This window comes from Mustela nigripes, chromosome 12, assembly GCF_022355385.1.
Source record: "Mustela nigripes isolate SB6536 chromosome 12, MUSNIG.SB6536, whole genome shotgun sequence".
Lineage (NCBI taxonomy): Eukaryota > Metazoa > Chordata > Mammalia > Carnivora > Mustelidae > Mustela > Mustela nigripes.
The window spans coordinates 147671110-147683710 of NC_081568.1; the positions used below are offsets into that span (position 1 = coordinate 147671110).

General features: G+C 43.9%; 1 protein-coding gene across 1 annotated transcript in view; it reads right to left on the reverse strand.

Moving 5' to 3' along the window:
- RNF130 (ring finger protein 130) overlaps positions 1-12601 on the reverse strand; it is a 134313-nt gene that overhangs the window by 74027 nt on the left and 47685 nt on the right. Inside the window, exon 3 of the mRNA XM_059416400.1 lies at positions 2969-3219. Coding sequence (XP_059272383.1) covers positions 2969-3219 — 251 coding nt within the window. The remainder of the gene's footprint in view (positions 1-2968; positions 3220-12601) is intronic.

A 12601-nucleotide genomic window follows, 5' to 3' on the forward strand; every position in this document is an offset into this window, starting at 1 on the left:
TAAAATAGCCCAAACCTTGAAACAATCTGATTCACTACACTGTGGTATGCCAAAGTGACAGAATTCTACTCACCAACAAAAACGAGTAAGCTACCGACACACACAACAACTTGGAAGGCTCTCAAGGAGTCATGGTAGGTGAAGACACCCAAACTCTAAAGGGGAAGGATTGGAGGATTCCATTTAGACAGCATTCTCGAAATGACGGAATCACAGAGCGGTGGACAGGTCAGTGATGTCAGGGGCTGGGCGGGGGGAAGATAGGGGGCCTGGGAAGGAAGAACAACAGCATAAGGGATCCTGGTGGGGGACTGTTCTATGCCTTGACCATGGTGGTAGTGGTGTAGAGAGACACATACACACGAGTACAGGCTGGACTGGAGAAATTGGAGTCAGCTCAGTGGATGGTATCCATGTAAGGATCCTGGTTGAACTAGTTACTATAGTTATGCAAGATTTTACCCCAGGTGTGGGGGAATGCACGAGGGTACCTGGGAACTCCCTGTATCATTTCTTACAAATGCAGGTGAATCTATAGTTACCTCAAAATAAAAAGTTTAACAAATGTAAAGGACTGGTGTTCCTTAAAAAATGCACATAACCTGGATCTGATGATCCAGGAACACAGGTATCAGGCAAACTCAAAGACAAAACAAATGGGTTGGACTCCTCAAAAATGTCAATGCCGGGGCACCTGGGTGGCTCAGTGGGTTAAGCCTCTGCCTTCGGCTGCGGTCATGATCCCAGGGTCCTGGGATCAAGCTCCGTATCGGGCTCTCTGCTCGCTGGGGAGCCTGCTTCCTCCTCTCTGCCTGCCTCTCTGCCTACTTGTGATCTCTGTTAGATGAATAAATAAAATCTTAAAAAAAAAAATGTCAATGCCATGAGACAGATTAAGAGAGACCTAACAGGGGCGACTGCTGGCTCAGTTGGTAGAGCGCATGACTCTTAATCTTAGAGTTTGAGATCAAGCTGCATATGGGGTACAGAGCTTACTTTAAAAAAAAATGGCAAGTGAATGCAAAGTACAATCTGGATCAACCCAGGGTTTGCTTTGCATTGCAGGCATTAAGACAATTTTTTAAAATTAAGTAGGCTCCATACCCAGTGTGGGGCCTGAACTCATGACATGACAGCAAGAGTCCCATGCTCTACCAACTGAGCCAGCCAGGTGCCCCTATTATTAAAACAGTTTTACAAAACTTAAGAAAGGTCTGTAGATCTGTTATTGTATCAATATTAACTTCTGATTTTCATAATTATACTGTGATTATATAGGAATGTTCTTGTTTTTAAAAATACACACTGAGAGGGGCGCCTGGGTGGCTCAGTGGGTTAAGCCGCTGCCTTCGGCTCAGGTCATGATCTCAGGGTCCTGGGATCGAGTCCTGTATCGGGCTCTCTGCTCAGCAGGGAGCCTGCTTCCCTCTCTCTCTCTCTCTCTCTCTCTGCCTGCCTCTCTGTCTACTTGTAATCTCTCTCTGTCAAATAAATAAATAAAAATCTAAAAAAATAAATACACACTGAGGTATTTAAAGAGTAAAGGGCATCATATCTCAAATTTATTCTCAAATAGTTAAAAAAAGTATATACTCATAGAAAATGAACTAGGGCAAAATGCTAACCACTTTAAGAATCTGGGGAAGAGAATACTTCATACTATTTTTACAGCTTTTCCAAGTATGAAATTATAAATAAAAATTATCATAATAAAAAATTTTAAAGGTATACAGGATACTGCACAAAGTTTGGCACATAAGTGTGCAATAAATGAGTTTTCAGATATTTTGTACCTCTTTTCAGATGAAGAAACAAACTGAGAAGTGAAATAAATGGTCTACGAAAGACCATGGCAAACTGGTGATGAGGCTGGATTTTGAACTCAGATCTGTTCCGTAGCAGCCTCTGTGCTTTCACTAAAATGAGGAAGGCTGAAAACTTCAGCTCTCCCACAGAGGTCTGGATGTCCTGTTTATAAGGAGAGGATGGCATTCCACAAAGACTGGCTTCAAACCACTCTGCAAACAGCGTGTTTGCTGGTTTCTTAGCAGAGAAGACTCAGACTGGGGCTGGGACCTCACACCTCCATCTGGCCCCCCCGGGTGCACATTTTATCTAGAGGGCGTCCAACTAGCTAACAAACGGACCAGGTCACCACCTGCGGGTTCTCCACTATAGGGCGGCAGGCCCTCCTGTAACCTTCCTGGGTCTTTATTCACTGATCTGAAACCCACTGAACATTCAGTCTGTGCTCACTGAGGGAGGAAGGGGAAGTTCTAGGACGACTGGATATATCTCTTCTATGGGACCTTCTCCACCTCATTGTCACCCCACGGGCAAGCTTAAACAGGGTAATTTTTAACTGACTTATTTTTCTGAATAGATAATACACATGGAACTAAAGTACATGAAGTCTTCCTCCCCTACCTCCCAGCTCGCCTTGCTCCTGACAACCAGTGCTTCCAGCTCAGAAATGCAACTCTGTGAGAGCTCTCCAAATGACCAGAGTCAGCTATATCATATCATGATACTAAGCTAACCTTTTACCCAGGATATTCCAAGTGATCACTGTAAATGTAGACTCCCCATTTAGGCATTTAAAAAAGATCCTGAAAGGGGCGCCTGGGTGGCTCAGTGGATTAAAGCCTCTGCCTCCGGCTCAGGTCATGATCCCAGGGTCCTGGGATCGAGCCCCGAGTCGGGCTCTCTGCTTGGCGGGGAGCCTGCTTCCCTCTCTATCTGCCTGCCTCTCTGCCTACTTGTAATCTCTGTCCGTCAAATAAATAAATAAAATCTTAAAAAAAAAAAAGATCCTGAAAATAACGTATGTAAATATGTTTTCAACACATGGACATGACTGAAGGTCACAACTTTTTTCTTAAGTGAAACTCTGTGCTGTGAATGACCACGATAGATGTCTCCGAATTATGGTTGTAAGATGGATAGTTAGAGAGTGCCAGGAGCTCACCTGGTTCCTGTCGCGTGCATTCGTGTACCTGATCTTCTGAATGAAGTAGAATATGAGCCATGCTGAAGAAATAATCATCAGAACAATAAAGGATATTGACACGAAGACTAGAGAGCCACGGCTGAAGTTCTTTGGCGGCATTCGCGTTCCAACAGCTATTGTCATTTGTACAGAGATGTTTTTCTCCAGATAACTCAAAATATCCTTACCCCTCAATTCTGTAATCATGACAGCAATGATATCTCCAGTGCCTGTAATGTAAAATAAATATAGACGCTCAAATGACCTTTAAAATTTACAGGAACATCACACATATGAAAATGCTATTTAGAGAAACAACTATGATTTCTGCTACTGGGAGGGGTGTGCAGAATCAGTTTCTCAGGTGGAACGAATCTGCAGCTGGGTACGCTCTGGCTCTAAGTGGGAACAAGAATCCAGGTGGAGTGCTTAAGACTCAGAGTGTGGAAGGACTGTAGTGCTAAGAGCCACATTAACTTGTCTTATAACTATATTTAAAAAACAGATTAAATCAGCCAAATGTGAAGACAGACAGTATAAAACATATGATACAACATAATGTGATAAAATCACCACAGGTCTTTACTGTAGAACCTTTTCTTTTTTTTTTTTTTTTTTTTTTTTTTTTTTAAAGATTTTATTTATTTATTTATTTATTTACTTACTTACTTACTTATTTGACAGATAGAGATCACAAGTAGGCAGAGAGGCAGACAGAGAGAGAGGATGAAGCAGGTTCCCCACTGAGCAGAGAGCCTGATGCGGGGCTCGATCCCAGGACCTTGGGATCACAACTGGAGCCGAAGGCAGGGGTTTTAACCCACTGAGCCACCCAGGTGCCCTGTAGAACCTTTTCCATTAAAACCTTCCTGAGAAAGTCCCACCTCCTTAAGAAAAGGAGAACAGTGCTAGTACTTACAATACAAAAAGCACTAGGACTTATCATACAAAAAATTGGTAGTTTTTGCACTACTCACTCTTAGAAATATTTATGGAGCATCTATTGTGTGCAGAACTGCTATAAGGAATAGAAAGAAGTACAGCATCTGCAGCTTTATAATATCACCAACATGACACAAATCTGCCAACAGAGCTGCAAAAGCCAAATGGCCCGTGGTAAAGCTTCATGAGAAACACCGGAGACTACCCTTGGTCTTGTGTCTAGACCTGACGAGAGGAAGGTTCCTTTCTTCTTTACCCCAGAACCCTTCCAGAAATTAACACCCCCCTCAAGATACGCCCAAGCCTCAAAAGCCTCGACTAGCTGGGCACAGAAACCTTTCTGGCTTCTAACAGCGGTCCAGAGGTTCTGCCACAGCGACAAGCCACTGAAGGCAAACACCAGGATGTGAGGTTCTCTTTGAGCCATCCACCTCTTTCACTTATGTAATCTCCAGGAGGAGTAACACCGTCAAGGCAAGTTACTCCCTCTCCTGTGGAGCGTGAAATTACTGCTCCTTTCCTCCTCCACAAAGGGAGGTCATTTCCCACTTCCTTTCCAGGAAAAAGGGCTGCCGAACCACACCAGTCGAGCTGCTGACGAGCCTCCTTCCTAAGCCGGGGCTGGCGGCAATGTGCAACTTCCAGCACACTTCAAAGCAAGGACTAGGACTCTGGGGGTCGCAGGAAGGAGAACAAACATTTCTATTTCAGGAAAGAGAAAATTATAACTATTTATCCAAGTCTGAATAAGGTCTGCACGTAAATGTAAACCACCAAAGCCAAATGAACAAATACCTCAGAACTTGCCCTTTCAAAGTCTTCATCAATGAATTCTGCTAAGTGTTTGGTTTATGTGTTTACCATCTTTAGCTAAAAGAATTACCCTCATTATCCCAGGCAGTCAAAAGGCCACAGGCAACTGAAAAGAAAGTCAATAATTAAATGCTTCATGAAGAATTTAACCTGGTGGCACACAGACCTTTTGCATTACCTTATTCAAAATCGTGCCAGCCATTTTATCAGAATACTAATTAAAAAAAAAATTCAAAAAACAAAAAGAAAACTGCAGAAGTAAAGAAAGCAACAAAGTTAACATCTAAGAGTTCTGATCAGTGAGTTAGAGAGAAATCATCAAGTAATGCTAAACCATTTAAATTTTCCATTTAGAAACCTTAGGTCTGTGCTTTTAAACTGCTGTTCAGCAGGGAACGGTGTGCGGTGTCGGGTACCAGGCCCGGCTATAAAGTAACTGAGACGGATCCCACAACCGACACATGACAATCAGTCTCATTGCTTTATAATCGCACCAGGCACAAAGGGTTTTAGAAACCAGTTCTGAGGCTTCCTCTTGAAGACTCAAGCTGGGAGAGGAGCAGGGAAAGCCGCACAGGTAGCTGGGGAAACCGATCCACACAATTTCTCTTGTTCAAAGGACACTAAGTGAACATCACCTAATTTCAATGGGAAAGCTGTTTGGGAAAAGAAGTGGTTAATTATTTCAACCATCCACTCAATGGTATTTATTGAGCACATACTATGATCAAAGTTCCCTAATGTTTACTTTTTTTTTTTTTTTTAAAGATTTTATTTATTTGAGAGAGAGAGAGAGGAGAAGGTCAGAGGGAGAAGCAGACTCCCTGAGGAGCTGGGACTTAATCCTGGGACTCTGGGATCATGACCTGAGCCAAAGGCAGTTGCTTAACCAACTGAGTCACCCAGGCACCCTACCTTTTTTTGTTTTTAAAGATTTTATTTTGAAGTGATCTCTATACCCAATGTGGGGCTCAAACTTACAACACCAAGATCAAGAGTTGCATGCTCTACAACTGAGCCAGCCAGGTGCTCCCCATCCTAACGTCTGCTTTTTAAAGACAGAAAATTTATGGGCTGTGAAGTAAGAAAAAACAGATATATTGGTCTCCCCAGGTTCTTGGCACAGAGCTACTAAAACCCCTGGCAATTTCCTAAGTGATAAGAGCATGAGGATCATCTTTTGTTCTGATATCTGGTTTTGGATCCTGACATGGTGATTTTAAGTCCCTTGAAACTTCCTGGGTGACAGGAGTCTTTTGTTTTAATGAGATGACTAGTAGACTAGTAGTGGGCCATGAAGAGAAGCTTGGAACTTTCAGTCCATCCCCTCCATCCTCTGGGGAGGGGAGAGGAGAAAGAGACTGAGTTAATGACCAATCATGCTGATGTGATGAATTCTCCATAAAAACTCCCACACTGTGCTGTCTGGAGAACTTCTGGGTTGGTAAGCATGTGCGGGGACTGGGAGGGCAGCAAACCAGAGGGCCCTTTCCCATAAACCTTGCCCTGAGCATCTTCAGCTGGCCATTCATCTGTATCTTTTCCTATACCCTTCATAATCAACCAGTAAATGTGTTTCCTTGAGTTCTGTGAGCCATTCTAACAAAGTTTGGGACACTATGAGGGGGTTGTGGGAAAACTGATTTATAGCTAGCTGGTGAAGTAAAGGTGACGGCCTAGGACTTTTGGTTGGGGCAGGGAGGGGGCAGCCTTGTGGGTCTGAGCTCTTAACCCGTGGGATATGACCCGAACTCCAGGCAGACAGGGTCAGAATCCAACTGAATTCTTGGACACCCAGTTAGTATGGCTGAGAATTGCTTCATATAGGCGAAAGCCCCACACAATAGGCGACTGGAAGTGTCACAGAAGCATATGTGTGACTAGCACAGGAGACACACACACAAGAGGATTTTTTCCTTTATACTTGTTCTTGATTATGAGAAAACTGTCCTTACTCTCAAAGAGCAAAGGAGAATCCAACTGCAATTCAATTTAAGAAAAAAAAAAAAAAGCTAAACAAAGTATTGGATAAATAAAAGGTATACCTATTTAAAAAAAAAAAAAAGGAGCAAAGGAGAATCTTTTTTTTTTTTTTTTTTTTTAAAGTAGGCTCCATACTGGGCCTGTGGGGCTTGAACTCACAACCTCCCAAGATCATGACCTGAGCTGAGACCAAGAGTTGAACGCTTAAGGGACTGAGCCAGCCAGGCGCCTGGAGCAAAGAAAAATCTTAAAGGGGCTAGAAAGAGAAGCCAGGGAGGCAGTCGTATAGGCTAGCAGAGAGGGGGAGATTGCTAGCAGGACAGGCAAGGGGGCTAAGCCACTGCTCCTCAAGCAAAATGAAGAAAAATGACAGCAGGTTGTGAGAATACTAGTCAAGCCGCTCGGTTCTTAACCCTTTCTGCCTGTAACTTACTTAAAGTATCTGATGACAGGAGACCCTCCTAACAAGAAAAGCCCCGTTCTGCTGATTTCATTCATCTCCTCACTTCCCACCCCTAAAGCTGATCTGGGCTCAAAGACCCTGAATGAAGGATGTCTCGGACACCTGACTTTTAAAGATCTGATAGTAAGGCCAGAGAGGGTATAAGCCTCAGGATAAAGGTCACGTTAGGTCAAGTGGTGACTATTAAGAGTTAAAGACTTATCAGACTACAATGATGTGAACACTCAAGGAGAGATGACAAATATCTGGAACATCTACCACCACTAACCCTAATCCTAACCTTTAGCTAACACTGCTAATAAATCACACATATGGCCTCAGAATCCCAAGCATTTCAACTCGCCCAGCACCCAGGATTAATTTACCAGAGATGATAAATCAGTAAAAATCTAAGTGCAATCCCTGCTTTTACCTATTTTCTTAAAACTTTTTCCACATCTGTTCTTTAATGTGAATCTGTGTTTCCACTGCTTGAATTTGGCTACTTTATGAAAACAATTCTACTCTTTCTCTCCCACCTTTGCCTTTAAAAAGAAAATTCCTTCTCCTTTGGAGAATTTGCAAACTCCAGAACAGTTTCAAATCATGACATTTCCTCCCTGAATACTTCGTCTCCTTAATTCATTTACCACCTCCTTAATTCATTTATCACCTTCAAGAAACTGAGCTCTGATACAGAACTGTTCCAACCGAATTCCGGAACTCCCTCTCATTCATTCCTCCCAACCACCCCAGGAAGCACAAACCTGCTGGCCAACACTAGCCCCAAGGCTTTCACAGGGATCCGAGCTTCAGCTCCGGGAGTCCTTCCAGATGGGAAATACCAGAAGCCCCCAGCCCTGACCCACACATAGCCGTTCTTCCCTCTCAGGGCAAGCGCAGTCCAGCGGGGTTTCACCTTAGAAAGGCAGATCCAGGAAGGAAACAAATGAGCTGCCTGAGGCATCAGGCCACAAGGGGAGAGAGGTGCTTTTACTGTAAGCTGCTTTACTTTTTTACTATAAGCTTACTCAATTTTTTTTAAAAAAGAAAACAACCTCCCTATACAAAACCCCACTTTATAGAGGTTTTATCTCTCTCTCTCTCTTTTTTTAAAGATTTATTTATTTATTTGACAGACAGAGATCACAAGTAGGCAGAGAGGCAGGCAGAGAAAGAGTGAGAGAGGGAAGCAGGTTCCCTGCTGAGCAGAGAGCCCGACGCGGGACTCGATCCCAGGACCCTGAGATCATGACCTGAGCCAAAGGCAGCGACCTAACCCACTGAGCCACCCAGGCGCCCGAGGTTTTATCTCTTAATGGAAGAATATGTTTGTTAAGTTCAAATCACCTGCTGAAGTTTTAGGGAATTTTGCTCTTAGGTGATTTTAGTGTATTTCCCATAAAAAGGTTCAGGGAGGTGTGGTATTCCCTAAGTATCTGCAGTGAAACCAGTATAACTTCTGGTAGGTTACGGTGTGGAATCAGACTTCTTCCTACAGAATTCAGTGACCTATGTTTACATATAAAACAGAAAAACAGAACACTAACACTTTAGGTGAGAGAATTAAATTTGCTTTCCGGTTCCAACCTGGCTGCTGCTGAGGGAAAGGGGGGGCCTAACCCAGGGACTTTCTGTAGCACTCTCTGTCAAGTCAAGCTGCACAGATCGCAGCACCCGCCATCCTGTGCCTCAGGGTGTCTGCTCACAAGTGGTCTGAGGCTTCTGCCTTCCACAGACTTCAATCCTTCTCAAATATTTATCTGTAACACTTCTGGCTTCTTCAAACCCAGTACTCATTCTTCTCTCCTTTGACCCCCTTTAGGAACTCAAGGGGGAGAGAGGAAAAAAAAAAAAAAGATTGGCTAATTCTTTTAGGAAATAAATACAGCTTTAATTCTGACAGATGTAGATGGCAGGTTCTATCAATTATAGACATCCTGCTGAGATCTGCCAGCATTTTTCTAATGCCTAATTTGTCATGTCATTCTGTTCAAAGCCTCTAACATCTGCAACAACACGGAGGGACCCAGAGGGCAGTATGCAAAGCAAAAAAAAGTCAGGCTGAGAAAGACAAATGCCATTATGATCTAACTATATGGAAACTAAAAAAACGAAACAAATGAGCAAACCAACAAAAACCAGACTCTTAAATATAGAGGGGTTGGGGGTGAGGGATGGACGAGATAGGTGAAGGGGACTGAGAGGTACAAGCCCCCCATGATAAGTCACAGAAATGGGAAGTGTGGTATAGGGAATACAGCCGAGAATACTGTACTAACTCTGCATGGTGACAGAGGATGTGACCCTGTGGTGAGCACGGACTCGTGCACAGAATCGTCAGATCCCTGTTGTAAACCCAAAACTCAGATAACACTGGGTGTCAGCCATGCTTCAACAAAAATTAAAGAAAAAAAAAACAAAGAAAAGTCTTTACCCCTTCTGTCAGCTAAATAAAGTTCAAACTTCTTAAACTGACATTCAAAGCGTTTTGGGAGCCAAATGGGCCTAAAGGTAACAGACAGTCACGTGACAGTAGACACTATTGCCCAAACGAAGCTGTCTGTCACAGTGACTGAAACTGTGGCTCATACAGTCCAAGCAGAATGGAGGCATCATGCCCAGGGGAGGAGAACTGCAAGAAAATGGACCCAGAAGCTTCAGCAAAACAGAAGGTAAGGAGGAGAGGAGAGAAAGGGAAGAAGCAACAGTCAGAGAACAGGACACTGGACTCGAAACCAGAGATGTTAGCGATTCTGGGAGATACTGAGGATGGGAGTCTGGCCAGGTGTGCACTTTCCCTGTGGACTGGGAGGCTGGCTGGGATGACGGCAGGGCTGTGCACAGGTAAGTCAGCCAGGAGTCAAGGCCTCTGAGGAGTGTGGGGACATGAGTGTGTGGAACGCAGGAATGAAGGGTGAAGCTGTGTCACTGGGAAAGCAGCTGCACTGCATCTAGAAAGCACTGGCCCCACAGCATCCGGGTGGTGCCCCAGTTGCACAGTGCTGACTGGCTTGGACCTGGACTCTCCTGACAAGGCTGACATTCAGGGGCTCCATGGGTGAGCCACAAGGGGGACTCCAAAGTCACTCCTCCATTAATTCCTGACAATACTCGGCTGCAGTCCATCCTCAGCAAGAGCGAGGGTCTACTAAACCCTTGTCCCTTCAGTCTCAGCCCAAGGAGAGCAAAGGCTCAACGCCCAGTGTTCAAGAGGTGGTTTCTGTTCTTATACCATCCCCTGACCGTATGCACCCATCACATAATCTATCTCTTCCTCCTCAAAGAAGACAGTAGGAGCCAAGACCCGCATGGAAGAGAAAGTCACTTTCTCTTCCTTCATTTAGAGGCAGAAACGAGGGGAAGGGGTAACTGGGGAGACAATCACCAGTCAGCAGAGGTCAGATAATCTTTGAGTTAAGAGCGTTCTTAGGGGTCTTCTTCAACGCAATACAAATAACTTCCTGACCAGTTCAGGTAGCTAGCTTGAGCCACGGGGAGTTCTAAGTGTTGGAAAGGTCTTCCTATAATTAAAATCTTGATTCCTAAATGCCCACTCATGGCTCCTGGTTCTCTTCGGTTGAGAAGCACCACCAAACAAATACACTATATTTTACTATCGATTGTGTAAAACACCATCAACGGTTACGAAGGAAAAATCCTCCCAGTAAACCGTAAGATGCCGCCAGATATAAGAAACACCCAACTTCATGCTGTAAGTCCCAGAATGGACAAAAATTCTTCCACGCAGCAGTCCTTCATTCAGATAGTCAAAGACCGCTTCTCTGGTACTCCACCTCAGGCTTTCCTCCACCTAGCTCCTCCTAGAGCCCCAGATCATTCATTTACAAACATTTTTAAAGGACCCAACACAGAAAAGCTGGAGGTATGGTCTAAAAACCTCTTTTCCTCCAAACCATTCACGAGTAAGTTACTGGTGAAACATGTCATCCCCTCCAAACATTTAGTGTGTCTTTTCCTACAAACAAAAACCATTTACAGAGTACAACCATCGAACCGGGAAGTGAACACTGACGCATTACTACGGCCTCATCTCAGAGCCCACTCGAGCATCCCATTTCCCAACCACATCCTAGAGCAGAAAGGGATCAGGGCTGTATGTGCTGCCCTCAGCTGTCTCATCCTATGGCTGTCAGTCTGGACCAGTTTCTCAAACACTCCCTGATGCCCACAACCTTGACACTTGGGAAGATGACAGACAGCCACCTTCGTCTGGATGGATCCAGCATCTCCATGGAGCTGGATTCAGGTCACACATTTCTGGCAGCAGCCCCAAAAGAAGTGAGGCTGTGCTCTGTTCAGTGTGTTCTAGCAGGTGGTGCAGTCAGGACACAGCCCGACAATGCGCTCCTCAGCCATTTCCACTGTGAAGCCACTCTTTCCCCTTTTTGTAATTCATAAGTATTCTGTGGGGAGGTACTTTGAGATTTGGTAACTACTCCATTCCTCATCAAGATTTCAATATACTTTTACTTTTTAGATTAGTATGACTTCAGGGTGCCTGGGTGCCTCAGGTGGTTAAGCGTATGCCTTCCGCTTAGGTCATGATCCCCGGGTCCTGGGATTGAGCATGAAATCAGGGTCTCTGCTCAGCAGGGAGTCTGCTTCTTCTTCTCCCTCTGCCCCTCACCCCACTCGTGCTCGTTCTCTGTCTCTCTTAAATAAAATAAAAATAAAGATTAGTATGAATTCATGTTCCTTTGTTATTTAATGGGCTAATAAAATTATTATTGTCATTATTCATTTTCATGCTCAAATTGCAAATGGTAAATCACTATTTACAGATCTTTTCCAACCTGTTCATTTGTGGACATCCATTTTTCAATGTCTTTATTAAGTTGTATTCATTTTTAGCATTTTATTTATTAAAACAAAATGCTAACAATGAATACAATGCATCCAATATTAAGAGCAGCATGGGGCTACCTCTCCCTACCTCTGAATATTATGTTCCCAAGGACACAACCCAAGCTTCCAATATACTTTTTGGCAACCAGGACACATGTTAGCGCAAGCAGGGATTACAGGACACAAGGTTCCCGGGATCCTCTGCTCTAACTATTACTTAACCCAAGTCTCCACAAACTCTTACTGCTAATTTTTTGAGCCCATTTGCAGGTTAACTTAACGAATACCTTCTTTTCATTGTTTCGTGTGTTCCAAGATCCACCTAGTTTCATGTCATTTTCAAGTTAAGATACCTACCTTTATATTTCCTTACAAATTTTTGATATAAGCATTTTGAATGGGAGGAGAGAGAAAGGTTCAGTACTGAGTGAGGCACTCTACCCAGAGAAGACATGCACCAAGCACCAACACTGTGACAGCCTGCAGACCTGTTATTTACTTTTAAGGATCTCTAAGTCTGTGGGCACTCAGTGAACTCAACAGGAAAGCGGATGGTGGGTGGT